The sequence below is a fragment of the Emys orbicularis genome, chromosome 3 (genome assembly GCF_028017835.1).
Source record: "Emys orbicularis isolate rEmyOrb1 chromosome 3, rEmyOrb1.hap1, whole genome shotgun sequence".
Classification (NCBI taxonomy): Eukaryota; Metazoa; Chordata; order Testudines; family Emydidae; genus Emys; species Emys orbicularis.
In genome coordinates this window covers 71,073,718-71,100,806 of record NC_088685.1, presented here as the reverse complement: position 1 = coordinate 71,100,806, position 27,089 = coordinate 71,073,718, and the positions used below count along the sequence as shown (strand labels likewise).

The window sequence follows — 27,089 nt, the reverse complement described above, 5'->3', positions numbered from 1 at the left end:
TGCACAGAGAGTGACCTAGATCCTGCTGCAAGCACTGGTACAGAGATGCTCTTCTATGTGTACATACAGCAAAGGTAGTATTGCTGCAGATAAGTAGGAGTCAGATAATTTTGTAGTCTCATAGGCCCTTTGCAAAATGTGGATGGGAGAAATGCAATGAAGATAAAACCAGAATCATAAAAAATCAGTAACTCAGAGATACAGGAAAGATGAGAAGAGGATGCTCTGGGATAGGACACAGAAGAAAATATATGTATATTACATACACACAAAATACTTTAAAAGAACATTATTAAGGTTGATAAATCAAATACACAAAAGCTAGGAAAGGCCAGAATTAAAGTTGCCTGTGGAACCTCAGTACAGCCCCCTTGTCCATATGCATTCTGATACAGTTTAATTACACGACCACTCGCTATTTTTCCATGGGACCCCTGCCTCATTCAGTGTGCAGAATGAACGGCGCTCCCTTAATGAGTGGCTACTAAATATTTTGTTTTCTCATTATTTGGTGTGTGGTTCCATGCTTTATTTACTGAACACTGTTTAAAACCTACTCTGAAGACAGAATTATTAATTTCCTCGTGGGCTTTTCTGTGGTACTCATCACTATAGTATCCAAGTGCTTCACAAACATTTATGACTTTATTTTCACAACACCCAGCGTGGTGGGGGGTGGGCTGGGTGGTATTATCTCTATTTTACAGAAGGGGACCCCAGGCACCCTTCTGAGAAATTAAGGTCAGAAGTTTGCACTAATTCTGGGTGCCCAATTTGAAATGCCCGAAACCAGATTTTTCAGAGTACTTAGCATTACATAGCACTTTTTATGTTCAAAGCACGGTGTCCATTGCCTGAAGTTGCAGCTGTGAGTGCTCAGCACTTGCGCAAATCAGACCCCAGGGTCTCAAGTCAGGAACACACAATTAGCGACCCTCTGTGAAAAGTTTGGCTTAAGTGACTTGACTAGCATTACATAGGAACTCGGTTGCACAGGTGGAAATAGAATCGAGTTCCCCTGAGCAGCATTCAGTTGTCTCAACCATGAGACTGTGACCATCCTTTCTCTTCTTTCAATCCCCTGTCTCATTCACTACACACCTTCCATCTGCAACAAAGGAGGCAGGGGTTCTACACACCACAGTGTCTTTCATTACACATAGCTGATTGAGGGCATGTCTACACTTAAAATGCTACGGTGGCACAGCTGCGGCATTGCAGAACTTCAGTGTAGACAGTGCCTGTGCTGACGAGGGGTTCTCCCACCGGCATATGTAATCTGCCTCCCTGAGAGGCGGTACCTAGGTCAATGAAAGAATTCTTCCGTTGACATAGCACTGTCTACACTGGGGGAATAGGTCGACTTAACAACACCGCTCAGGGGTGTGGATATTTCCATCCCTGACCAACATAGTTAAGCTGACTTAACTTTCTAGTGTAGACCAGGCCTTATTTTCGTAGCAGGGCCATCCTGTGCGCTGATTGAGGCAGGGATCCTGTGGGAAAAAATAGTATGTGATTATGTAATTACTGTATCATATACACACAAGGGGGCTGAATTAAGGGGGTTGATTCCTGCTCTCAGTTCCAGTGCTTGGCCCTAATCCACATCAGCCCAGAGTTGTAACTGCCCTGCTCAGGTTCACTGTGGATGGAATCTGAGGAATTTAGCTGCAAATCCCATAGCTATTCGCTAATGGGCATGTGAAAACTGGATATTTTCAAAGGCTTATTAGTTGGCCAAATTTGGGCAGATTTGGGTCAGCAAAGGAACATCTGTGGAACAAAAGCAATCCCCTGCTAAATTTCACATTCCTGCTCCAAAGCAGGGGATCTTCTCAAAGAAAAGGACACCAAAATTTTTTAATATGGGCAAAAGATATTTTTCCCTAGATCCCTTCTTGGAAACAGCCAAACTGTTTTGGCTGAAATTTTCCCAGAACATTCAGCCTGAGGTAGACATCCAGCATGGAAAATTACATCCAAGTTGTAAGCAACTGAAAACAGGGTCTTTATAATGGGAAGTGTCAGGCAGTCTTAATAATAGGCAGTGCTGTCAACCCTACCTGTGATACACAGAAAAGGAGAGGGGAAGAGGAAGGAAGAACTAAAAGCAAGGAAGACGGTATATTAGTGTTACTATACTTTTGCAAAAATTTGCTTTTGATGCTGGACAGTCTTTCAGTCTTTGCTTGCTTGAGCTGTTGCCTGTATGTATCTATTTACGCTTTTCCTCATAATGAAGTCATTGGCAAATGAGAGGCAAGAAGATACATCCGTGTTTGAAACCAGTATCTAGGTTAAACTATTTGCTCAAGTCTGCATTTACATTAACTGTGCAAGCTGCACTTTGATATAAAGGCTTGTGATTATGTTAATTATTTTTTCTGGCATACCATAATACTTCAAGTTGTTGCAGATTGAATTGCAATGAAAGCTGTCAAATGCTTTCTTAAAATCAATTTGGTTTATGATGAATAGTTTTTGCCATTCATTACTCTCTTCTATGATTACTCTTAGGCTAAAAGTCTATTCACTCATCAACTTCCAAGTTGAAATCCAGCCTGCTCTTCTCTTAGGTCAGGTCTATACTATCAACTTAGATCGGTATAACTGCATCGCTCGGGTGTGAAAAACCCACGCCCCAGAGCAACGCAGTTATACCAGCCATTGTTCTGGAGGGTTTTCATGGTTCCATACTTTGTTAAAAAATTCAGTGATTTTATCAGTGGTGATGGTCTCATCATCACCAGCTTCCAGCATTTTCCTGAGGACTTGCGGTTCATATTCAGCTTTCCCAGGATTTTATTTTTTTGTGATGTGAAATGTTACAATGTACTGCTATGGGTGTTTAATGTCTTTGTAAAAGTCAAGTTTCTTGTGGTATTGGTCTGTTTAGCACCTCTTAAAAGTGCTCTGCTCATCACTCTTTGTTCTTTTCCTGTTGTTAAGGTCTGATCTTGTGTCCTGGGGTACAGTCACCATGAGGGTGCTGCCTTCTGGCTGCTCTGGGATTACCTCTGTCTAGTCTGATATCCTTTTCCTGTCTCTCGTTTGTGCATGCCTCTCTCACTCACTCTCTCTCTCTCTCTCTCTCTGCAACTCGGGGTGCTGTCTCTTTTTGTGACTCAGTTGCTACCTCTTCGTGGCTTGGCCCTCCAGCTAGGTAACTATGTGTTTTCCCCGTTCCAAGGATCCAACTCCCATTCGATGACTGTCTCAGGCTGTTTTCTGGTCCACTGCCCACTCTGTGCCACTTCCCCAGTGGCTGGTAGGGGAACTTGGGCCCACCCACTATTCCAGATTCCAACTCAGGGACCCTCTAATCAGCAGCCAGGGTCTGTAACATCCCATCTTGCTGCCATTTCCCTGCGCCTTTTCCTATTCTGCCTCTCATGTTTCCATTCCACCACTTTCTGGGAAAACCCTTCCTTCAGGGCCTGGATCCCTAGGGTTTCTACTATCCCTGGGTTTCCTCCTTTCCCTCTCTAAAGCACAGAGAGTGACTGCAGTCTTTCTCACTGAAGTCCCCTTCTTGCTCTCTACTTCCTGTTTTTATAGCAGCTTAGTCTGCCCTTGCCTAGCTGGGCTTCATCATCAATTAAAAGCTTATCAGCCCTGACTGTTCTCCAAGTGCAGCCTGTCATAGGAGTCATTGGCCCTTTCTCTCTACTCAGGCCTGGTGTAGGGTAGGACCCCATTACACACCCTCCCCCTCAACCCTGTAACCCTTAGGGGTATGATGCCTTTTCCCTGAGAGTTATCGGAGCTGGGCCTGCAGGTCATCCCTTTCCAGCTCCAGGTCCCCCACCATGAGAAGGAGTCTACCCTTCTCCATGGTGTCCCGAAACTTTCCTCCTGGAATTCTGACTTTTGGGAAGCCATTTGCAAGGCTTGGTCAGCAACTACCAAACTCCCTTGTAGCTTTTGCCTTTGCGTCACAGACTCTCCCAGGGTCTGAGTTCCCACCGCTTTCTGATTGCCCTCCATATTTGTCCCCAAATCCTTTAAGTTTGTCTATGGATGATTCTTTGTTCCCTCCAATTTCTCCTCATCCTCTATCTTCACAGCACCCTTGGCCTTCTCTACAACCTATGTGCCCACACTATGGGCCTCTGGCTCTTCCTTCCATTTCTTTCCTGACCTGTTGTCCTTTTCATGGCTAGTTTCCCTTGTCTTGTGAGGGCAATGCGCCTTCACAAGTCCCCATCCCCCACAGGAAAACACAAGTACCTTTTTTTCAGCAGGTGGGACTCGTTTGGGCTTTCCTAGATCTTTTGCTTCAGAGTAAGCTTTCTTGTCCTGATGTACATAGGGGCAGTCCCTTTTCAAGTGTCCCCTCTGCCCACAGGCGTAACATTCATAGAATATCAGGGTTGGAAGGGACCTCAGGAGGTCATCTAGTCCAACCCCCTGCTCAAAGCAAGACCAGTCCCCAACTAAATCATCCCAGCCAGGGCTTCGTCAAGCCTGACCTTAAAAACCTCTAAGGAAGGAGATTCCACCACCTCCCTAGGTAACCCATTTCAGTGGCCCTGGAGCATTTTTTTCTGCTCCCAGCTTTTTCAGCCCCTGCTCCCTCCTTCTCACAGGATCCTAAACAAATATTGCTGCTGTTCAACCAGCTTCATTAAATATGCTTGCAGATATAATTGTTCCTCCCACTACCTCTACTGATTCTGCAGGACCTGCATAAGTAGTGCCTGGATCCTCATGGATTGTTTTATATTTCCCATAAATACGAGTGAAATCTCTTGAGGTCCATCTTGAGAGCGTATATTGGTCTTCTCCATTAAGTGTCTGCATTCTCTTTCCTTCTGAACTTCACTACTATGGTTTCTCACACTCCCCTGTATCGGGGTGACCGCCCTGCCCGCATTCTCTCCACCAAATTGTCACTGCTAGGGCATCTCTTCCTGGCTGATTTGGAGATTAGCTCTGCCAGGTCTGATGCCCCTTTGTTTTATACAGTTTTTTGCTGCTGCTTCTTCTGGAGATGTTTTTCGAGGAGTCTGTCTGCTTTGACTTGTTTCCTTTCTATCACACAGTTTAACACATCCTCACTTATCCAAAGTTTAGGTGTGCTTATCTGGATACCAACTAGAGTTAATGAGGCATCTATGATTCTGTCACAGAACATGTCTATGTTGACTTTTTGTGGTCGATCTAAGTCTTTTAGAGTGTGAAATCTGTTCTTCAGTACAGTTTGGAATAGCTGCAGTATATAAATTGTCTGTCTGGTTCCTTGTGACTCCATCTGGGGACTTCCAAGTTACTTGTTGGATATCTTTGTGTGGGAATAATGTTCCGCCCAGTTATGAAATCTGCTACCAGGCACAGTTCTATCAGTCTTTCAACATTTCAATTTTGGGAACCTAAGGCCATTTGTGCATTACTTTCTGCCTCCATTGTTGTCATCCCGAACTTTGTCATTGAAGTCCCTCCATTACTACGGAGATATCTGTCAGGGAATTGCCAGAGTTTGTAGCCAATTGTAGAATTGATTTTTGATCTAATTGTGGTAGTTGTCTGTGCATAATATTGTATAATTGTCATTTTCATGTATCATGTTTAAAATCTAGTTTGGAGCAATTTTCTGATAATTGGTAACCCAGTCTGAGTGATTTTTTCTCTGCTTTGGAAGTCATAATTAATGGTACTCTGAGTGAAAATCATCTTGCCTTCTTGAATATTTTATTACCTTATTTTCATTTTTCGATCTTTTTATTAGCTCTTGGCCATCACCATTCGCTTGCTCCAAAGATTTTGAGATTATATTCATCCATGTTTTCCATCCCTGCACAGCTTTTGTTGTTGTAGCCATTATTTTAATGTTCTAGAAACCCACTTTCATAGTTTGTTTTACTTTTAATAAAGAACTTCTCAGAATATTGGCTTTCTGTTGGCTTTCCAAAACTCGTTATTTCTGCCAAGATGGAGTCCATTAATTTGGCATGCTGCTTGCAGGAATGGCTACTTTGTATTTCTAAATCTTAAATTTTTGACAAGAATAACTTGTTGGCCTATCACTCAATCCCCAACCTGGAGGACCAGTGGACTGCTTTTCATCTGGTTCCTTTGATGTGCCTCATTTGGGTGACCCTACCAGGAGTAAAATATCCTGCCAGCATAGCTTTTACACACAATCTCATGCCAGGTGTAAGTACTGTCCTCCAAACATTCCAGTCAGCTTTGTCCACTTGCAGCAGGGCAGGCTGAGGATCAGGGTGATATGGACTGTTCTCTGATTATTCAGAGTTCAAAGAACTCCTTTGATGGCACATCACCAAGATGATGGCTCCACAGTGGCGGATCCTACCTTTTTTAATTTTTACAGAAGTTGTCCAGGACACCTGATTTTGAGGTGAAACCAGTCCAGGAATCTACAAGGACTATGATTGAGAGCTGCCTGGACCAGGAACTCCTATCTGTTAGTATTACCTTTTTGTTACACCCTGTTTAAATCAGCTGGTGAAGATGTGGCAGACCCTGTGATGTAAATACTTCCCAGTCTCAAAAGTGATCAAGAAAAAATATGCCCTCAAAGATGCCTCTGACCTCCACTGTCCTGTGAGAGTTTGGTGGCAGAGATGGCCATGGCTACAGGGAAGATGAGCCATACCTGGAATACTGTGCTCTAGATCCATGAACTGTGGTGCTTGGATTATTCAGACAAAGGGTGCATCAGTCTACATCCTCAAACCTTTCCATGGTGAACTACCAGGCTTTCATATCCAAAGTTAAGGTGCAGATATGGAAGAAGGCCTCTACCCTGATTGATTGATTTTATCAAGAGAGACACTAGGCATTTGAGAAGCTAGTCTGTGAGAACATAGACATAGCCCAGCATCAGGCTCTGGTGGCCTCTGATGCAGGTGAGACTGTTGGAGGCATAGATGCCTGTAGGTTTGATTGGCTGCAGGTATGATTTCCACTAGGGGTCCCTGAAAAGCTCTTCCCTTGCACTACAGAGAACTTTATGGGGCAGTCTTATTTGCTGAGGACAATAGAGACAAAGGCTACACTCTGTACATTTGGACCTGTGATTCATCTGATGGATTCCTCCTTCAAGTCAGAGAAGGAAAAGGCTCCACCACACAAGCTGGTTTTAGCGTGAGTGACTAGCTTCAAAGGAGGTCACCTTACATATAGTGTGCTCAACCTTAACAACACCAGAAAACAAATTATCTTAACCACTCTTTCAGCGAGCACCTGAAATAGAAGAAGTTTTGAAAGGTTCCAGGTCATTTAGCTGGCTTTGCCATTAACAGTAGTTTACTGGGACCTCTTTGGTATTTTACAACCCTTGGTCTTTTGTCACTTTAGACACACAGATCCTGATTGTTCAGAAGGTACTATAAGATCTGGTTTACAGAAAACTCTTCAGATTGCTACAGGAAATGTACTTCCTCCTGGCAAAGAAACACCAAGCTTATACCACCAACCAAAAGAAGGGGAAGGGATTTTATTCCAGTTATTTCCTGGTAGTCTGAAAGACAGGCGGTGTATAGCCCATCCTAAGTCTCAGAAAGCTGAATCAATATTTGAAGATGGGAAATAAAGGTAAAATGGTGATGAAATGGACAATAGCATATACTAAGTGATTCCAGTTCTTGTGATTTTTATTGCAAGTCTCACAATATTTGGTGTTTTTCTTAAAGCACCTGCGCCTAGAGAAATGTGATTAGGTGAGAATCTCTACTTTCATTAAAAAAAAGTTTCTAGGCCTCATGGTTGTAAAGAAGAGCATGTTTTTAATCTTATGACTTAAAAATAAAGACAAAGAAAATAACCCTGAATTTATAGTTTTTAAAAATCTCGTGATTTTGAGGGGCATGACTCAGGATTGTTCAATTCTTGGTGTTGGCCATGCTGTATATGGTAAAAAAAAAAGATTTTCAGAATGTATGTAAAATATTATTTTAACCTGTTAATGTTCCTTTAAAGGAGTCAGATCATTCATTTTATTTCCTATAAACAAGAGATAATGTGTAGTCATGATCAGTAAACAGCTTCACTATTGAATAAACATTTCGACTTCACTTGCTTTTACCCAACCTGACAGCTGTTTATTGTGTAATACGCTACTTAAAACTATACACCATCAGTTCTCGTAACTGATGTAAAATAAAATAACAGCAGTGGTAACCAATTCAGCACATCTTTATTTTTGAGAAAACGGTCCTTTTAACATGCATTTTTAATATGGTTTCATTATATTATGAAACTTTGTTTGGTGAACAGAAAATATGTAATATTTTATTTAACTGGTTCATTTTTTTATCAACTGAAATGTTTATGACGCTTTTAGGTACAGTAAAAGCTCATTGTATGAACAGGCTTGAGTATATTTTAAAAGTCTTATTTATATTCATGTATATTTTTGGTATTTCACTTGAAAAACTATATTCTTTAAAATGGTATTTACAATCTAAATTATATACTTTCAGAGAAAACACAGACATTTTATATTTACCATAGTGTATAACCTATGACATTAGTGCTGACTTTTGGGACCCACAAAGTCTGCTACTACAAGTCCCCCTGCCTTATTTAAATTTACACCAGTTGCTAGGGTTGAATATTTATATTTGATATCTCCTGGATATCGTAGGTTATTCATTGTCTGCTACTCACCCTCTGCAGCTGCCCAGGTCTAGACTTTGATGTCTTTGAAAATCATCACATGTCTCTTTGATTTTGGGGAGGACCCTCCATCATTTTGTGGCTAAAGGGAGCAGTAAGCCCACTGCAAGCTTCCTTCAAATTGGCTGCCTGCAGCTGAGCTAACTTATGCTTAAGCGACCTTATGACCTCTGGCCACAAGGAGGGGTAGTTCAATAGCATGAGGGGACAGGAGATTCAAGAGGACAAAGCACAGGATGTAGAGCAAGGGACTCCCAGGTTGCAATACTGGCTCTGCCACTAACTCTCATTGTGTCCTTTGCCAGGTTGCTTAAATGTTCCATATGAGTTTCCTTATCTGTAAATCATGCATGATAATACTTTCTCATATACCTCCCACTCTCTGAATGATATAGTTCACCAAAATGGGGTGGTACAACCATCAAGTTTGGTAGTGCTGGAGAAACCAAGATTTGAGGCTGCATTAGTTCTGACCTGCCTCACTGAAGGGGTCACCAACTGTAAAAGCAAAAGTTGGTCTGCATATTTCCCACCCCATCCCCTGTACTGTCATCGAAGCCTGAACACAGCCAAAATCTTCCAGTGGCAGAGGTGCTCACATCTCTCAGATTCTTTGGACAATTGTCCCTTGAAAACTTGGTTAAATGTTTCAATAATGCCCTGACCCCAGCACTAGCTGCTGGGCTCCATTTCTCCTGAAGCAGGAGTCTGGGAACGACCTGAAGGTTTCTCACACTCTTCTTCAGAGAGTTATTCAGTTAATTTTGGCCGTGCGCTGAAAAGCTATCTTTCTCACTTTGTCCATAGTAGTGTGATCTGGGTGGAGAAGAATCACTTATATTTGCAGTGAGGAGGGGATTGTTTCACAGGCATACCCAAAAGTGCTAAGACCAGCTCTATATGGCAAAATGTGACAGCTTTTCTGCAGTTCAGCTAATGGACTGTGAGTTAATATTATTAACGTGTCTATTTGTTCATTTACATAGGAAAAGAATAGTGCTCACATCGTGTATGTTTTTTCTTACAAAGAAGCAGATGCCTCTTGGAAAACTTGGAAAACCGTTGTATTTATTAACTTTTCTGTCTGTATATTCTGTTTTCTTTTTCTTATTCCATATTACTAAGAAATTACATGCTAAAAAAATCCTTTATTTCTTAAGAATTCAGCTGCTGCTTCTGCTTATTCCTCTGTGGAAATCATAATCTTCTGTGTCTAACATCACAGTCACTTCTACTGGGATATCACAAATAAGATGATGACTTCAGGCAAGGAATAAGCAACAGAAGCCGGTGAACTTATAAACAACAGTTTTTTAGTCATGCAGATGTTTTTGGTAATAAAGAATGGGGGGGAAAGTACAAAGACAAAATGATATGAACAAAAAAGTATTTCTAAATAGAATTTTTAAAATGTTTTCTTGGCAGCCTCAGTGTCTCCTGAAAGTAGATTGTTTTCCTAAAAAATGATTTGTCATAATTGCATTGAACACAGAACTCAATGAAGTATGTAACCTCATGTGTTTCTTGTTGTGATGTAAAATTTTATCTACGTTTTTTACAAAAAAAACCCTAAAAATTAGAAAACTGGAAAAAATAGATGTTGGTAATTTTAAAAAAATTCATAACTTTTACATTCTAACCAAAAGTCTGAATATTTGCTTAACTGCTTTAAAATATAAAATAAACAATGACTTTTCAGTAACTAAATTACATACAATAGCAACTTTGCAGTGATCCCGTCATCTCACAAACTAAGCAGGGCTAGATCACTATTTGGATGAGACCATGTAACCGTTGTAGGGAACGATGTGGTGATTCAGTAAGGTGAAATTATCCGTGACTCATGACTGATCTGTGCTCTAGCATGGTACCAAGAGGCACTGCCTGGCTGCAGGTGCTCTTTTGAATGAAATGTAAAACAGAAATTTTGACCATTTGTAGTCGTCATAGATACCGTGGCAGTGTTCAAAGCATTAGAAATAATTACTGTCTGGTTACCTAAATGTTTTCCCTTCTGTATTTTCAGTTGGATACATTATTTTTCACATGTCCTAAATTGCTGTGTAATGTTGCTGTGTGTACTTCACCTCAGAGATGGCTGCATTGCAGTGGTAGATGGAAGTAATTATTATGTGTAGTTGATATTTCAGTTTCTTTTCTACTTCAGGTTCCATTTGCACAAAAGGCGATACATAAATGCTAGATGCTATTGTTTTTGTAAAGAGAACCGCTCTTCTGTATTAAAGGACTACAGTAGATAGTGCAGGCAGTGGGGAAGCTTTTCATCATAACGAAAGGAAAAAGTTAAGCTTTTTTATTCCATATGAGCTAATAAGATTAACTTAAATTTGCTAAACTTTAAAGGAATATATTTACTCCATGACACTGATTCATGTGGTATTGTGGGATCCAAATTTCCATTAGCTGTCTGAAAATATTCTAGGGAACGAGTATTTGATTAAGGGAGGCTCCATGGAGTCCTTAGTTTGATGGAAACTTCCAAATTTGAGGCCACTGAGCACTGGGTTCCAAACAGGTCCAATTCAAACAAATTTGGAGTCCCCTGCAAAGCTATTCAATTGGGCACCTATATGCCAGGACCAAGATTCAGTATCACCTGTCCTCCATACCCATACCTATTCCCAACCCATATATAGTGCCAGGTGAGTTCACTCTGCATTGGAATATGGACTATGAAATATGTATAAATTGAGGTTTGTGATTGTGGGGGTTTTCTGTTCACTGGGGAAGGAGAGCATGTAGTCTGTCCCAGTCTGGGGGGGATGGAGAGAGAGACATACTGATTATCCCCCCCACAAAGGACTTTGTTGGCATGAAGTTGCTCTTTCTCTCCAGCACGTTGCACTAGAATGGGTGTGGTGGCCCCATAATCTGGCAGACCCGTATGGCTGCAGCAGGTTTGGAAGCATTGTCAGAATTGGCTCTGGTTCCACAGATTTGTCATCACTGGGGTAAGAGCACCAGCAGCTCATACAGCGAATCTCACTGCTGAGCAAATTGTTCAGCACTCAACCCCAAGTCCTCTCATAGCTGAGACATCTTCTGCCTTGTCCCATCCAGCACAAGCTGGAAGAAACAACTGCCAAAACTTGCTTTCAAGAAGTGGAATGATGAGTTTCTCAGATTTCCTCTACAATATGTAGAGGTGGGAGTGGGGGAAGGATGGAGGAACACAAAGCCAACAAGGGAGAATAGAGAGAGACCCCTCTGAGGCAGGATGTGCAATATGTCACTCTGTTTCTCACTAGGAGGGAAGTTTAATCTCTCACTCCTAACTGCTAGGAAAGAGCTTGGTGAGGGAAAAGGGATTTTGGTGAGGGATAAGTTACATTTTGGTGGCTCCCAGACCACATTTAGTCTTAATCACCTAGGGTGACCAGATGAGAGACGTGAAATATCAGGAGCAAAAAAAAAAAAAAACAAGAGCCGGCGGCAGAGGAAAAAACAAAAACAAAAGCAAAAAAAACCCACAAGAGCCGCCGGAGCATAGGAAAAATTGGTGGGGGCTGAGCCCCCACCGGCAGCTCCACGCCCCGTCCCCCGCACCAGCTCGCCTCCTCTCCACCTCTGCCTCCCCTGAGCGGGCTGCTACTCCCCCCTCCCTCCAGCACTTGCGCCGCCATACAGCTGATTAGCGCAAGCCTGGGAGGGAGGGGGGGAGGAGGAGGAATGCAGCGTGCTTGGGGAAGAGGCGGGGCCAGGGCGGGGATTTGGGGAGGGATCCAATGGGGCAGTGAGGGGGCGGGAAAAGGGCGAGAATTTGGGGAGGGATCCAATGGGGGAGGGAGGGGTGGAATCGGGACAGAGCCGGGGCGGGGGGGACACGAGCCCCCTCCGCCTGTGCGCTGGAGGGCAAAATATCGGGACAATTCGCGTCCCAATGACGGGGGACAAACAAGTAAATATCGGGACAGTCCCGATAAAATCGGGACATCAGGTCACCCTATAATCACCACTTCAGGAAATGGTTGTGAGTGATACATGTAGTGATTGTGGCAGATTGACAATATCCAAAACAGTCTTTGGGGGTATTTTGTATTAGAATTGCAATTGTGTATGTGGTATTGTGGCATTTTATGTATCTTCTCTAGTAGGTAGTGGGGAGGCTAATGAACTTCATCTGTTATCTGCCTTTGAAGCCTTCTCCCTGGAGATATACACATACACTAGTTCAGACTGAATTTCCCAGGGGCAGAGAGGCAAAGAAAGGGTTTTGGGATGAAAAGTCTGGATTTAAATGCACAGGACCCCTAGTCCATGGAGGGCCTCAATCCTTAAGGTAGAGTTGGGAGGACTGGGCCTGCCAGAATCCCTGTTAGCGTGAACTCTGGTAAGCTTCTTAACATGCAAGAAGGTTCTTTTACTGTTTTTAATATATTTTCTCTGTAATGCTTGTACCTGAAGAATAAAGTAGGTTGGAGAGAACTTTGAGGTACCTTATATCTGCAGAAATCACTCTGTTATCAGTCTCTGAAGAAAAAGCAAGCAGATCTGTTTAGGCAGACTCTCTTTGCTGGGAAATACACAGTGAAGACAGGGAACTGCAGCCTGGACATACCCTGGTCAAAAGGGAGTGAGAGGTGGGTCTCCCCTACGGTGACCAGATGTCCCGATATTTAGGTGTTTGTCCCGATATTTCGCTCCACCGGCAGCACTGGGGGTTTTTTGCTCTGCCGGCAGCACTCGGCTTTTTATGTTTCTCCACTCCCTCCCCCACCCCCATGTGTCCCAATATTTTCTTCCTCTCATCTGGTCACCCTAGTCACCCCACCCAAGAGAGGCAACAGCTGGGGAGCTGGAAGCTGAGAGCTGGATGACTGAGGGGAAACACAGGTGCAGTTGCCATGAACTGTGACATATTTGCAACAAAGCTTGTTTACAGTGATTACTAAGGAATTGTTCTGTGACCTTTTCAATCCTCTCCAAACATATACATATTGAGAAGCTTAGAATGATTGTGTTACACCGGTATTTTCAGCATTGTTAATGCTGAACGTGTATATTGTGCTTAGAGTACTTTCTGTACTCTTGATAAAATGTTCAAAAGCTTCTAAAAGAAAATGTGCCTACACATTAAGACAGGTGCTTTTACAAGACCAAGGTCATTTAATTGGGGAATGGTAACTGCTATGTTCCTTACTTGGTAAGATAATTGCTATAACTTGTGAAGACTATGAACAGCAGTTTTCTAAAAGCATTTAGCTCAGTGCATTGGCAGGTGTTTGCATTTTCTGGAAAGATCCATCTTCCAGATTGCTAATGAGTGGCCAAGCAAGCATACAGAGAGTTAATAATACTGCTTAATTGCCACAGTCACATAGAGCAACCACATAATTTATTGCTATTCTGAGCCTCTGAACACTAGAAGAATGATAAACTATATGACAAAGGCTTACTGAGATTGCTAGTTAGTGAAAGTCACTGGCTAGAGTTGAATATCTCTCTGCCTCTAGCAGGTGATTCTTCTAACAGCATTTTCCTGCTTCATCAGGAAAAAAGGGCATATAAATATTTTTTTTTCCCTTGGCAGCTATTGTCAAAGTAATATACTTTCCAAATCATTACACAGCCAAAAGTTTCTTCCTGTGTTTAAACATCCACAGTGGATTAGAAAAGGATGTTGTGTTTTCCTGAACACACCTAATGAAACATAAATGTTAAGTGAGTCTGTGTTACTTGAACATCTGGTTGGAATATCGCTTTTAGCACATGTATAGTGAACTAAGATACCGTACAAGGAAATGTGCTAAAAAGGGAAAGACAGGCAAATTAGGGGATGAGTTAATCTTGCAAACAGGATAGGAGATGTCTCCCCTAATCCACGTGACCACCAACGGTCACAAAGTGCATTGTAGCGGTTAAATGGTTTAAAAATATATCTGTAGTCAGCAGAAGTATTACTTCTTTTTTAAAAAGAAATAAATGAATTTATGATAAAAAACTGATGAAAAAAACTGACTTTTTTTATGTTAAAGTCTCTTGACTTGATTGGCCTAAATTAAGCAGGTTAGCTAAATTGTCTCATAGTGTCACTTTTACTTGACAAGTAAAATCCCAGAGCTCCCTTTCCTGAAATTAATAGTAATGTTCAGAATAAATGCTGAACAAAATGTGATGGTTGCATTTTTAGCAACTTGAGGGTTAGACTTGTCCTATTTTGCAAGTGGGGTAATCCACAAAGGTTTGGGACTCATATTGGCAAATTAATTGCCTTTATCTAGAAATTAGTCCAAAATATGTTTGAGAGTATTCACTGCACACCCAACTAATTGTTCCAAAGACTTTCCTGTCCTTCTTCAAAGTCTGTATCCCTGAACAGTAGTAAATTCCTGTGTCAGTACTGGTAAGTGGATAGACAGTAGAAATGCAAATTTCTGCTAATGAAATAACCAGTCCTCTTTAGTGTAAGGAAAAGTAATTACCCATAAAAGACTGCATCACAGTTGTGATATTACCTTGACTAGCATTTGATTTGAAATCTGTAACAGAGCTAAACACAAAACTAACAGTTAAATACAGATTCATACGTACAAAGAGGGTTTTTGGAACAAACTGAAGTATATTGGGAAATAGTTGCTAAAGCATTAGCTAAAGTTCTCAAGTTGCCGTGGTTACTTGGGAATTTTGCATTTTATCATAGGTTAAGGTGCATAGGATGAAGTAGCCAAAATAAACAGGAAGTATAGTACACATGAACTAAAAATCTCCAAATCACTCAGCATCAGCTAATAGAAAGACAAATAGCTCACGATATCAGCTGCTTGCTGACAAATCTATGAATGAATAGAGAAAAGAGGCCTGAAGGATATTTAGAACATGTGTGATTTAAAAACCCATGTAATTTTTGGAGTTAGAATTTACTTTATTTTTAAAAGAAAATAATCTCTAAAAATGTAAAGAGTGGAATGATTTTTATAAGCTAATTCTGGTATTGAAACCTAACGTTTGGCTTTGAGACCTTTAACAAAGAAGGTTGATGGAAACACAGATAATGCATTTCATACAGTTAGGCTGACAGTAGCACTTATACAGGAAGCAGTTCATCCCCATGGAAACCTATTTGCATTTGGGACATTTCTACTGGTTGATTTTTTTATTTAATTTTTTTTACTAGAGTAGCTGATGTTTTAGCATAATTGCCATATATTGACAACAGATTTCAAAAGTATTTTTAAAATGTCAAGTAGCTGAGCATGTGTACATTGGAGATGTTAAGATATTCAGCTAAGCTTAACTTTAGGTGTAGGATGAAGAACTGTTCCTGATGAATTTTAGGGCAATGTTTGGCCTTCCATTATCTATCACAAGCTGAAGGAACAATGCCTTTAAACTGATTTAATAAAATACATTTATCTTGAACTTTTTTTTAAAACAGGTGACAAGAGAACTGAAACAGTATGACAATAAGATTATAGAGTGTAAATTTGAGAACAACAGCTGGGTGTTCATGAGGCAGAGAATAGACAAAAGCTTTCCAAATGCTTACAACACTGCCCTAGGTGAGTAGAATAACTTACTTTTGCACATATATTTCATTTTTACCATTTCAGTAAACTTGGTTAAATGGACTCTGGCAGAAAATTTAGTCCCAGAATTTCATCTGCCTTAATATTGTTCTAATTTAATGAGGGAAAATGGTCTGTAGTCTCAATATCTAGTTTAGCAGTCTGTGTTTTTCCAGTATAACATTATGTCCTGATCTTGCAAAGACTTATGTATGTGCTTAAACTTTTACACCATGAGTAATCCCAATGGTTTTAATGGGACTTACTCACTGGGTGAAATCAAATAGGCTACGCTCCCATTTGTTATGTGCCAGCTGGCTCAGGTTAAGGGAATGTTTAATTGCAGTGTAGATGTTTGAGCTCAGTCTAGAGCCTGGGGTCTGGGATCTCGCAAGGTGAGAGGGTCCCAGAGCTCAATCTCCAGCCTATGCCCAGACATCTACAGTGCAGGTAAACAGCCCCTTAGCCCAAGCCCCACGAGCTTAAGTCAGCTGACACGGGACAGCCACGGGTTTTTAATTGCAGTACCAGTTACTTCACTGAGGCCATGATTTCCCCCGTGGTGTGTGAAGTAAATGTGAGTTCTTCGCAGAATTGGGACCTTATTTAGTCAAATATATGCTGATGGCCTGCATTTAAGTGAGGCCCCCCAAAATATAGTTGCCTTAGCTCTATAACACAGTTAACTGACAAGCACTGGTGCTATGTTGACTTGTGCTGATGCACAAAGAAAGATACTTTGGCACGTCAACATGCTACATAAGTTGAATTTGTTAAACAAAAAAAGCCATGATAATTTCAGCTCTATTCAAGATCATTGTTTGCCAGATGGAAGACAAAATTAGTAGGAGAAAATGTAATTTCAAGCTCCTAAAATAGTATTACAAACAATAGAGAGTAAAGCAAATGAAAGCTATGAAAAAAAGTTGTCCTTATAGGATTGTGACGCCTTCAGATTCTCCTATAGACAATAAAAAAAAGAATCCTCTGAAAATGCAAAAGAGCAATTTTCTTTCAGGTGGGATGAATGAGTTTAAATAAAGATGTGTTGGAATAATATGAGTAACAATAGTCATACTGAACTGGCATTTTGTGGTGGTATCATAAACTTAAACATGGTATTCAGAACTACTAAGCTTGCCAGGAGATATATGTATATTCCTAGTTTTTCTTTAAAATTAATCCACCCATGTAAATTTCTGATAATCTAGTGAAATTAAATTGTTTGGATGAGCAAATTGAAATTAGCCATTTGATCAAGTGACAGTAGGACTGTTGGTGCCTTTAGGGAGACACCTCAGAATTCAAACAGCTCCACCACCATAGCAGCTTTGTGCGTCTCCTGCAGCCCTCACACCACCAAGAGGGAAAGAGGGATGGGCCACTAAAGAAGAGGTACCACTGTACCACCTCCTAAAGTTTTTCACCATCAACACCAGCATTGCCTCCTAGTTGCTTCAGCAACCTTTTTTCTTTTGGCCTGCCCCAGCCCCCTCCCCTACTTCCAAGCCACAGCAACTTTTCCTCTTCCTTCCTCCACTCCCAGCATGCACAGCTTTCCTCTTCTTCCCCTCTGCTAGAGCTGGCTGAAAACAAATTTTCTGAAGAGTTTTCTCACCAAATAAATAAATAAATAAATAAAATAAATAAATTCAGAGAGAGAGAGAGGTTTTTGTAAAAAAAAAAAAAAAAAATTCTCATGGGAAATCATTTTTTACAATGAAATAAAAAAATCTGTGAGGAAAAATTGCATTTTTGGTTCAGTTGTTGAAAAAAGTTATTTTTGGAGTTTTGATAGGTTCTCTCCCCTCCTCCTTTCTTAACTTTTCCCCATTCGAAAAGGTCTATGGCAAGGAGGAGAGACCCACTTTTTTCCACATTTGAAAAAAGCTGGAAAGAAATAGTAAAGCTAAAATAAAATGTGTGTGTGCTACTTCTTTCCCTTTTTGAACTTCTTTCTTTTTAGACTTTTCCAGTGGAAAAAAGTATTTTTAAAAAATAGTGATTTCTTTTTCCTTTTTGTCCCATTAGTCCTGGTCAGCCTTTAAAAATGGTCATACAAATTTACCAGCACAGGCTTGCTGGGGTGATAACTTTTTTATTTTTGTAATTTTTTGTTTGTTTTTGGCAAGGCTAGCTACTTTTCATTATAATACTGTGTTTAAATGGACTAAAACTGATGCATACAGAAGAAATTTTTAAAAAGCATCTTTACACCAAAAATGTTTTTTAATTATAAAACCATTGCTATTAGGGAGGGTTTTATTAATGTTACATTCAGATTGTGCATGCTTCCAGAATTACAGTGGTATGAAAAGAATATCTTCAGTGGCCCATGAAACCATATTTTTAATTGCTAGTCATGAAGATGATTTTACTTTATATCAGTTGAGGGAGATAAGTTTACTCATTTTATTTAATGGATGTTGGGGCTCAAAAGAGTAACAATTATTCTTCCTCATGAAACTGCCTCTGTAGTATAGCTGATCTTCCTCATACTATCTCTCAAAATCTTTTATAGCCTTATCTTATATTTTTGTCCCAGGTAGTCATGGAATTCCACCTTAAATCAATATATCTTGCTTCTAGCCTTTTTTCCTAAGTACCATATTTCATCAGACGAGACCAGGTTGCACAGGCAAAATGATAACAAGATACTCAGTTCAGAATCAAGCCTTTTCATAAATTGTCTAAATTGTTTGATATTTGATGAAAAATCCAAAGACTTAGGCATTTCAGTTCCAAGTTTGTCAAAATGGATAAAATCATGTATTCCTACTGGTTATGACTTAGGTAGAGCTTCAGAGCCAGAAGACACATTGCACAAGACCTTTGTTGCTACTACTTGCCTAAGTAATGTGCTAATTCCTGACATTTATATTGAATTTAATTTTACTTTTTGACAAAGATTTATTCTCTTGACTAGAAGGCTAGACTGGTGCCCGTTGGGACAGCAGTTCTTTATTCTCTGTAGTCCTCAGCTGTGTGTGAGCAAAGTAGAGTAATTTCATCCCTAACACAAAAGTTCTATAAAATATATGTTCAAAACTGAACATTTGTGCCAAATACTGTCATTTATTTTGCAAATACAGGATCAAATTGTTCAAGTGTTGCATGCAGCCAATCAGTTTAATAACGTCAAAATATGTTCTTTGTTCCCAGCTGTATGTAACAGCATCCAAAATCCAGTCACAAAGGAAATGTTGTTTGAGTTCATTGATAGGTGTACAGCAGCTTCTCAAGGACAGACGCAAAAACATCACCTGGATCCTGACGCTGAACTCATGCCCCCACCTCCTCCCAAAAGACCACGCACCATAACCTAAGGCCACAGTCCGAATGAATAGCATGTTGTTTACAAATCTGCAGAAGGTGAAATGAAAAGGTGTGTGGATTAAAAAACATTTGCAAAAAAGTCATTCTATGCATCCTGTAAATATCTAGATGCATTTTTTTCAAATGCCACATCATGAACCAACATTCTTTTTGTAACTGGCAAATTCAACCTTACTTTGTGGGATTTGAAGATTGAAATATCCAAAGGTTTAGACAAGAACAGTATAGAATCAGTGGAAAGCTGCCTTGTTTATACATGGATATCTTTCACCCTTAATTTATAATGTTAGCAATCTGGAACTGTGAGAAACCATTGGAACACTGTACTTTTTAGAATCTGTGTTTCAATTATAGTGGTGTTTCTTTTTCTTTCTTATTATTTAATTAGTTCAGATTTGTCACCCTTAGTATAATTTATCTTAGTGTTCCTACATTTCTGAGACTCATGTTCAAGAACAAACAGCAATGTTGTTTGTGCACTGTATTGGTTTAAAAAAACCTTATTAGGTTTACTAATTTTAAAATTAGCTGGGTTTTTTGTTAAAATATTAAAGAACTGAATCTTTATTGTTGTAAATAGCATCCTTTCTAAAGGAAATGTGCTGGGTGGTCGTGGGGGGTTGGTTTTGTTTTCGTTTCATTATTTGAAGTCACACACCTAATGTCTGGTGGGTCAGTTTTAGCTCTGTATTTTAAGTTTATCTGTAGATAAGGAACACACGTGAAATCCTTAGTATTAAGGTCTCTATTTTGAGACAGTTTCTAATACAGGGTTTAGTTCTCCACAGTGAAGCCATTATAAATAATATGTAAAGGTACACCTCACTGTGATATGCAAGAGTAATACCCAGTACTAATGATGTTGTCTTAGATCCAGGTGCAAAATGGCAAAAGAAATGCCAGCCAGCATCTTTGATGAGGAGGTAATGCCAATGGAATAGAGCCCTGTCACAGGAAAACGGCCTCCTGTTTTTAGATAAAAGCAGGGCAAAGGCAAGACATTTATTGGTGGAAATTAACATGCTGAATACCAAGCCGTTAATTTTCAAAGCAGCAATCAGTTGTCCTGTGACAGGATTCTAATCCGCTGACTTTATTTCTGTTATACCCAATGATGAAACAAATATCCTAATGGCCCTTGCTGCAGTACAATTGGAAGTTGTTCGCTCAATTAAGATGGAAAAGCTGCATTCTAACAGACATATGGAGGCATTGCTCTGAGTTTGAACTAACTAGAAACAAAAGTAATTATAAAAATGCAGTTTTAAAAGTTTTCTGCACAGTTAATAAGCTGGTGTTTGGCTATACAGTTATTGATAAATAAGTATAAGTATAAATATGGGTGATCCATTCATTCAACAGTCTGGTTAACTAACATAATTTCATTTGATATAATAAATGATCCAAAATAGTTTATATTTAAATGAGTTTTAATGTTTGTAAATAAAGTTAACTCATGCAGTATTTTTTTCTATATGGAAATTTTAGGGCTATGCTTTGTGGGGGCTCCTCCAATTGTTTCAACGTGTATAAATATACACTGTATCATTCACATGGTAATCCTAATGTCTCTTTCCTGGGATACTCCATATATGTGTTAGGGCATTGAAGAGGTTTAAAAAGTTGCTTTTTTTGCTGCAGTAAAACTTGAGGAAAAAGTGTGTTCATCAAAGCTCATGTTTCAACCATACATACTTTCCATGTATTATCTTTATAACAGATATATCACCTATGCAAGGTTGAAAAATTATCTCCCCAAAACAATCTTGTAAATTTCATGTGAAAACCTATGCAACCTCAATTCATCCTTCATGGAAACACACAGTACATTTCTTTTCCACATAGTTTTTGTTGTATTTTTCCCCAGACTTACAGCCCTACCATTGAGTTAAGTCATGACATATATTTTATTAACAATCTCTAGTGCTGTTTAAATGTCTATGGTAATTGCAACCTTTTAACTGAGAATGAGATATGTGAAAAGAGCATTTTGTTTTAAATATTTATCCAGATTATTTCCTCTCTTCTCCTTCCCACCCTCCACCTCTTTATTTCAACAGAATTTTAAAGTTTATAATTTGTCATTTTCTTTAGTGCATTGTAGCCTGCCCTCGACGTGCATTCCACCCAGTTCATGAATGCACTGTTACCCTTTGCATATTTTGACATTACTTTTTTTTCCACTCAATTTTTAAAATTGGTATATTGAAGGAATTGTAAAGACATTGAGAGATGATCTGATGGTTTGGGAGATCTCTGCTCAGATTTGACTTGAAGCTCTTCCTGCACTGCAGCTCTGTAGCCTTTGAAAGAGGCTGATCATCTTAGGTTTTCTGGACAACGTTTTTTTTTTTTTTTAAAAAAGGTACTGGGAAGGGAAGAGTAGAGTGAAGAAGCAGATGAAAACAATGGAATTCCACTTGGACCAGCTGTTTGGTTGGTTGGTTTTGTTTGTTTGGTTGGTTGGTTTTGGTTGGTTGGTTGGCTGGTTTTGTTCGTTTGTTTGTAAGACGTATGAGACCCTGCTCTCTTCTACTGGATATTCTAAGATAGGGGGCAAGGAAGAGCCTGTGCCAAAAAACCTGAGAAAAACTCAACTGTCTGCTCTTAGGATATAGAGTATGAACCCATCCTCTAAGTTGTTGTTTGTTAAATAGTACATGTACAGTTACGTTTTGCTTTCAATGGAGTTCTCAGAAAATGTCAGTACGTTCCTCTGCAAACTATGTATTAAGTATTTTAATAAAGTCAATGGTTTAAAAGAATGGACGTTCATTTACTTGTGCTAGTGGTCTAATTATTTATGCTTATGATATCCACCCATCCCATTGCCAGCAACGGGGTACTCGACCAATACTCAAGATTCAAACAGAAGAATTTTACATGATTTGCAGAGGTCAGAGGTTCAACTCTGGGCTAGAAAGCCTATGCATAAGCATTCCCAGAGAGCCAATAAGTGATATAGCTCTTGGCTATGATAAATATTTTTTTAAAGCAGAGTTTTCCCTTCCTACTGCCTGAGAGGGAACTGAAGAATTGGTGAATCAGAATAACTTTTTATAATGTGCTAACATATATTACATTATTAATTATTTTAAATGTCTGCTGTACAAAAAGACCAAACCAATTTCAGTATTCCCCCACTCCAGTTAAATTCTCACTGGATACTAATTAATACATATTTGAGATTCATGAAACACTGAATAATTTTATGTAGGCTTTGAGTGTTTTGCAGTAGTATATGTTCCATTTTCCTATATTGTGTTAAGCCAGTAAAATAAATAAGCTCCCCAAATTAAACCTTGTCGTCTTGTGTTCCAGATACCTTCACAGTATTTCTCTCTGTGACACTGCTTCTTTGGATGCATATTCTAACTCACAGGGTGTGCTAGCTGGTGCAGCTCAAGAGGTGGAACCTGCTCATAGCAGTGCTTGTCAGAGCACTTGTGCACCCTGCTATCCCTTCCCTCTTCCTTCCTGAACATTCTGGGGGTGAGGTTATAGACGGGGGAGTGGCACCCTCTGCTGCCTCAGTTCCTTCCAAATGCAGCAGCAGATGGATATTAGCCTCTCTGGATCCAGTTGGATCTGGAGCCTTCACTCAAGAACAATTTAGTGCCTTTGTTTAGTATAGTTTTACTTTTAGTGTAGTTTTCATTATTAGTTTTAGTGGTAAACTTATTTAAGGAAAAAAGGTTTTATTCTTAGCATAGATAGTAGATATGTCTTCAATTCTCACTCCTGGTTCTTTGTCAGATTGATTTTAAAACTCGCAGCAGTGAGTCTCAGTGCCCCGGTCTACAGACTTGAGCTCACAGCACTAAAAGCAGCTGTGTAGACACTCAGGCTCTGAAGCTCAGGATGGGGGAGTGGGTTTCAGAGTCCGAGCTCCAGTCTGAGCCACAGTGTCTACACTGCTGGTTTTAGTGCTGTAGTGTCAGCCCAGGCTCTGAGGCCTGGTCTACACTGGGGGGGGGGATCGACCTATGATACGCAACTTCAGCTACGAGAATAGCGTAGCTGAAGTTGACATATCTTAGTTCGACTTACTTCACGTCCTCACAGCGCGGGGTCGATTGCCGCGGCTCCCCCGTCGACTTTGCTTCCGCCTCTCACCAAGCTGGAGTTCAGCAGTCGACGGGAGAGCGATCGGGGATCGATTTATCAGTCTACTCTACACGCGATAAATCGATCCCCGATTGATCGATGGCTACCCGCCGATCCGGTGGGTAATGTAGACGTACCCTGAGATTCAATTCCCTGTTTTTTAAAATGCAGTGTAGACATAACCTAAGAGACCTGGCTTCAAAAGGTAGGTGCATCTCTTGTCCGGCCGTTTTCCCAGGATCAGGATGCCCATAGTAGATGCTTGGCGTGCGTCAGAGAGGGTCGCTGTCCCTCATGCTGGTCTGTCTGCAGCACATTTACCCCCAGCATGCTCAAGGAGACCCAGAACAGGCTGCAAGCCTTATTGCTGCAGGAAGTTCTGGCTATGAAGTGTCCTGGATCCGATACATATGAGATCTGTACTCCAGGTGAAAATACCAGTGTCTGCTTTTAGCACCTTGTGGACTAAAAAGAAGAGCAATATGTATAATACTGTGATCTCTTTCCCAGGATCAGTTTCAGTGCTTCGGTGCAATCGGTATCCAAATTATTGGATTTGACACTATAGTGCTCAGATATTTGGTTGATACCAGCCTCTGCGGGAAGAGCCAAACCACGGGAGAAACCTTCAGCTCCATCTACTTCGGTTCTGAGAAAGTTTGTGCCAGACAAGAAGGCTCCTGCTTGCAAGAATAAGTCACATTCAGGCGATGCCTCAGATCCATATGACCTGGATCCAAGAATATCAGATCCTAAACCAAAGACTAAGGTTCAGGCTTAGGGTGAATCATAGACTAATAGAAATGTAGGACTGGAAGAGACCACGAAAAGTCATCAAGTCCAGCCAAATAAACAGACCATCCCTGACATGTGCTTGTCCAACCTATTCTTACAAACCACCAATATTGGGGATTCCACAACCTGTCTTGGAAGCCTATTCCAGAGCTTAACTACCCTTAGAGCTAGAAAGATTTTCCTAATATCAAACCTATATCTCCCTTGCTGCAGATTAAGCCCATTACTTCTTGTCATACCTTCGGACGTAGAGAACTATTGATTACCATCTTTTTTATAACAGTCTTTAACATAGCTGAAAACTGTTCATCAGATCCACTCAGTCTTCTTTTCTCAAGACTAAACATGCCCTATTTTTTTTAACCTTTCTTCATAGATCAGATTTTCTAAACCTTTTATCATTTTTGTTGCTCTCCTCTGGAATCTCTCCAATTTTGCATCTTTCCTAAAGTGTGGCCTCCAGAATTGGGCACAGTACTCCAACTCAGACCTCACCAGTGCCAAGCAGAGTGAGACAGTTACATCCTGGGTCGTACATACTACAGTCCAGTTCATACACCCCATCACAATATTAGCCTTTTTCGCAGCTGTGTCACATTGTTGACGCATATTCAATTTGTGCTCCACTATAACCCCCAGATCCTTTTCAGCAGTACTACCACCTAGCCAGTTATTCCCCATTTTGTAGTTGTGCATTTGATTTTTCCATCCTAAGTGAAGTACTTTGTACTTCTCTTTTATTGAAATTTCATTGTGTTGAATTTAGACCAATTCTCCAATTTGTCATCGTCATTTTGGATTCTCTTCCTGTCCGCCAAAGGGCTTGCAACCCCACCCAGCTTGGTGTCATTTGCAAATTTTGCCTAAAACTTGCCTAAAAACTTATCCCCCAGTTCTGAAAATTGCATTGGATCTGAAAGTTCTAGAGTTGGCAGTAGTTTCTTTATCCACTGTTCGCATGGCACCAACCCTTACTATGGTAGCACAATTGCATGACATCGATTCACAATCAGATCAGTTACCAGATTTGCAAGAGGCAAACAGTGTCTACTTGCCTAAGAGAGTAAAAGGAATGCTCCTGCTACTTGTCCTTCTTAAGCGTCCCCACCAGGGAAAAGGAGGAGGTCAGTAACATTTGTATGCTTTTCAGTTTTGCATATGCAGGTCCTGTAGTTTCCCTATTTACTTCTGTGTTGTACCCAAGACTGGCTCTAGGTTAGATCTGCAGTCCAAGGAAGAATCAAAGTATGCTAGATGTTACAGATATACCTCCAGGTTCCATTATCAGAAGAAGGAATGCACCTCGAAATATGGTGCCTACAGATCATCACACCCTTCCAGATATGACAGATATGGACCCTGAGTTTGGTTACTGGCATGATTGGCAGATTCTGCCCTGGTCTGGAAGGCCCTGTTGTTCCAACTGCAGACATCTGCGGAGTTGCTATTTGGGGCTCTATACTTAAATTTACAAAAAATTACTTCCTAGACCTAGCTTCTACATCGGATGCTTAATTTGTCGGGGCAGTACTTCAATCCTTATTCAGTTAGGACTCCAAGTCCCACCGTCCATTTATGGAATACTGCTTGATAAACTGTCTTGAGTGGGAATATGCAGCAGAAATGAAGGTTACTTACCTGTAACCGGAGTTCTTAGAGATGGATTCTGCCTATTCACACTTCCTGACCACCTTTCCATCTTCCTCAGAGTCCTAATGGAATCTTGATTGTGGGGAGATGGTGGAAAGAACTGAGGGAGTAGAGGGCACCTCATCTTCAGAACGTTCAGGAACACAGAGGGGAGAAGAGAGAGGGTGGGGGTGCATGAGTACGCCAATGAGCACTGCTGTGAGAAGGTTCCAACGTCTGAGCAGTATTTGTCGGTGCATGAGTGTGAATGCACAGAACTATGACTATAGGTAAGAAACCTCCATTCACAGTATAGCAAAAAAAACAAACAAAACACCACCCAACTATGAACTGTTTGTTCACCATGAAAGCAATGGATGTTATGATATCAAAAGCTTTTTCCCCCTCAAATTCTCATAGCAGGAATATAGTTCAACTGAAATATTTTCCCTCTACATTTTCCCATATATTTGATCAGAAGAAAACAGACAAATTGAGTTCAGAAGCCATTAAACTATGATATTCTGATAAATTAAATGTTGACTAAATGTTCTGCACAGAACTATTCTGTGAAGAGAGATTATATTAAGGTTATTGCATTAAATAAATCTGTATAAATTGTAAATACTGAAGATTGGAAAAACACATTTTTATTTTTATTAAAACACTCCTCAAAGTTTTTCTAACTTGTACACAATTCATTAAGAGATTGAAAGTTTTGCATCAGTGGGTAGACCTTAACTCATATAATTTGTCACAGCTACACTGACTTCAATGGAGCTACTTTGATTTCACCAGCTGAGGATCTGGCATGAGGATCCTGGACCCACTCCAAAGAAATGCTGGCTGCACCAAGACACCAGTGACATTTTGGGGGTCCAGTGTCACACACACCCTCACCCAAACTATAAACAAGTACACTTCTACCCCGATATAACGCGACCCGATATAACACAAATTCGGATATAACGCGGTAAAGCCGTGCTCCGGGGGGGCGGGGCTGTGCACTCCGGTGGATCAAAGCAAGTTCGATATAACGTGGTTTCACCT

The 27,089-nt window shown here is 40.4% G+C and overlaps 1 protein-coding gene across 2 annotated transcripts in view; it reads left to right on the top strand.

Moving 5' to 3' along the window:
* Positions 1 to 19,498, top strand: part of RNGTT (RNA guanylyltransferase and 5'-phosphatase) — a 449,379-nt gene extending 429,881 nt beyond the window's left edge. For both annotated transcript variants that reach the window (XM_065401183.1, XM_065401182.1), the window contains 2 exons: positions 16,043 to 16,166; positions 19,335 to 19,498. In XM_065401183.1, coding sequence (XP_065257255.1) covers positions 16,043 to 16,166; positions 19,335 to 19,498 — 288 coding nt within the window. The remainder of the gene's footprint in view (positions 1 to 16,042; positions 16,167 to 19,334) is intronic.
* The last annotated feature ends 7,591 nt before the right edge of the window (positions 19,499 to 27,089 follow it).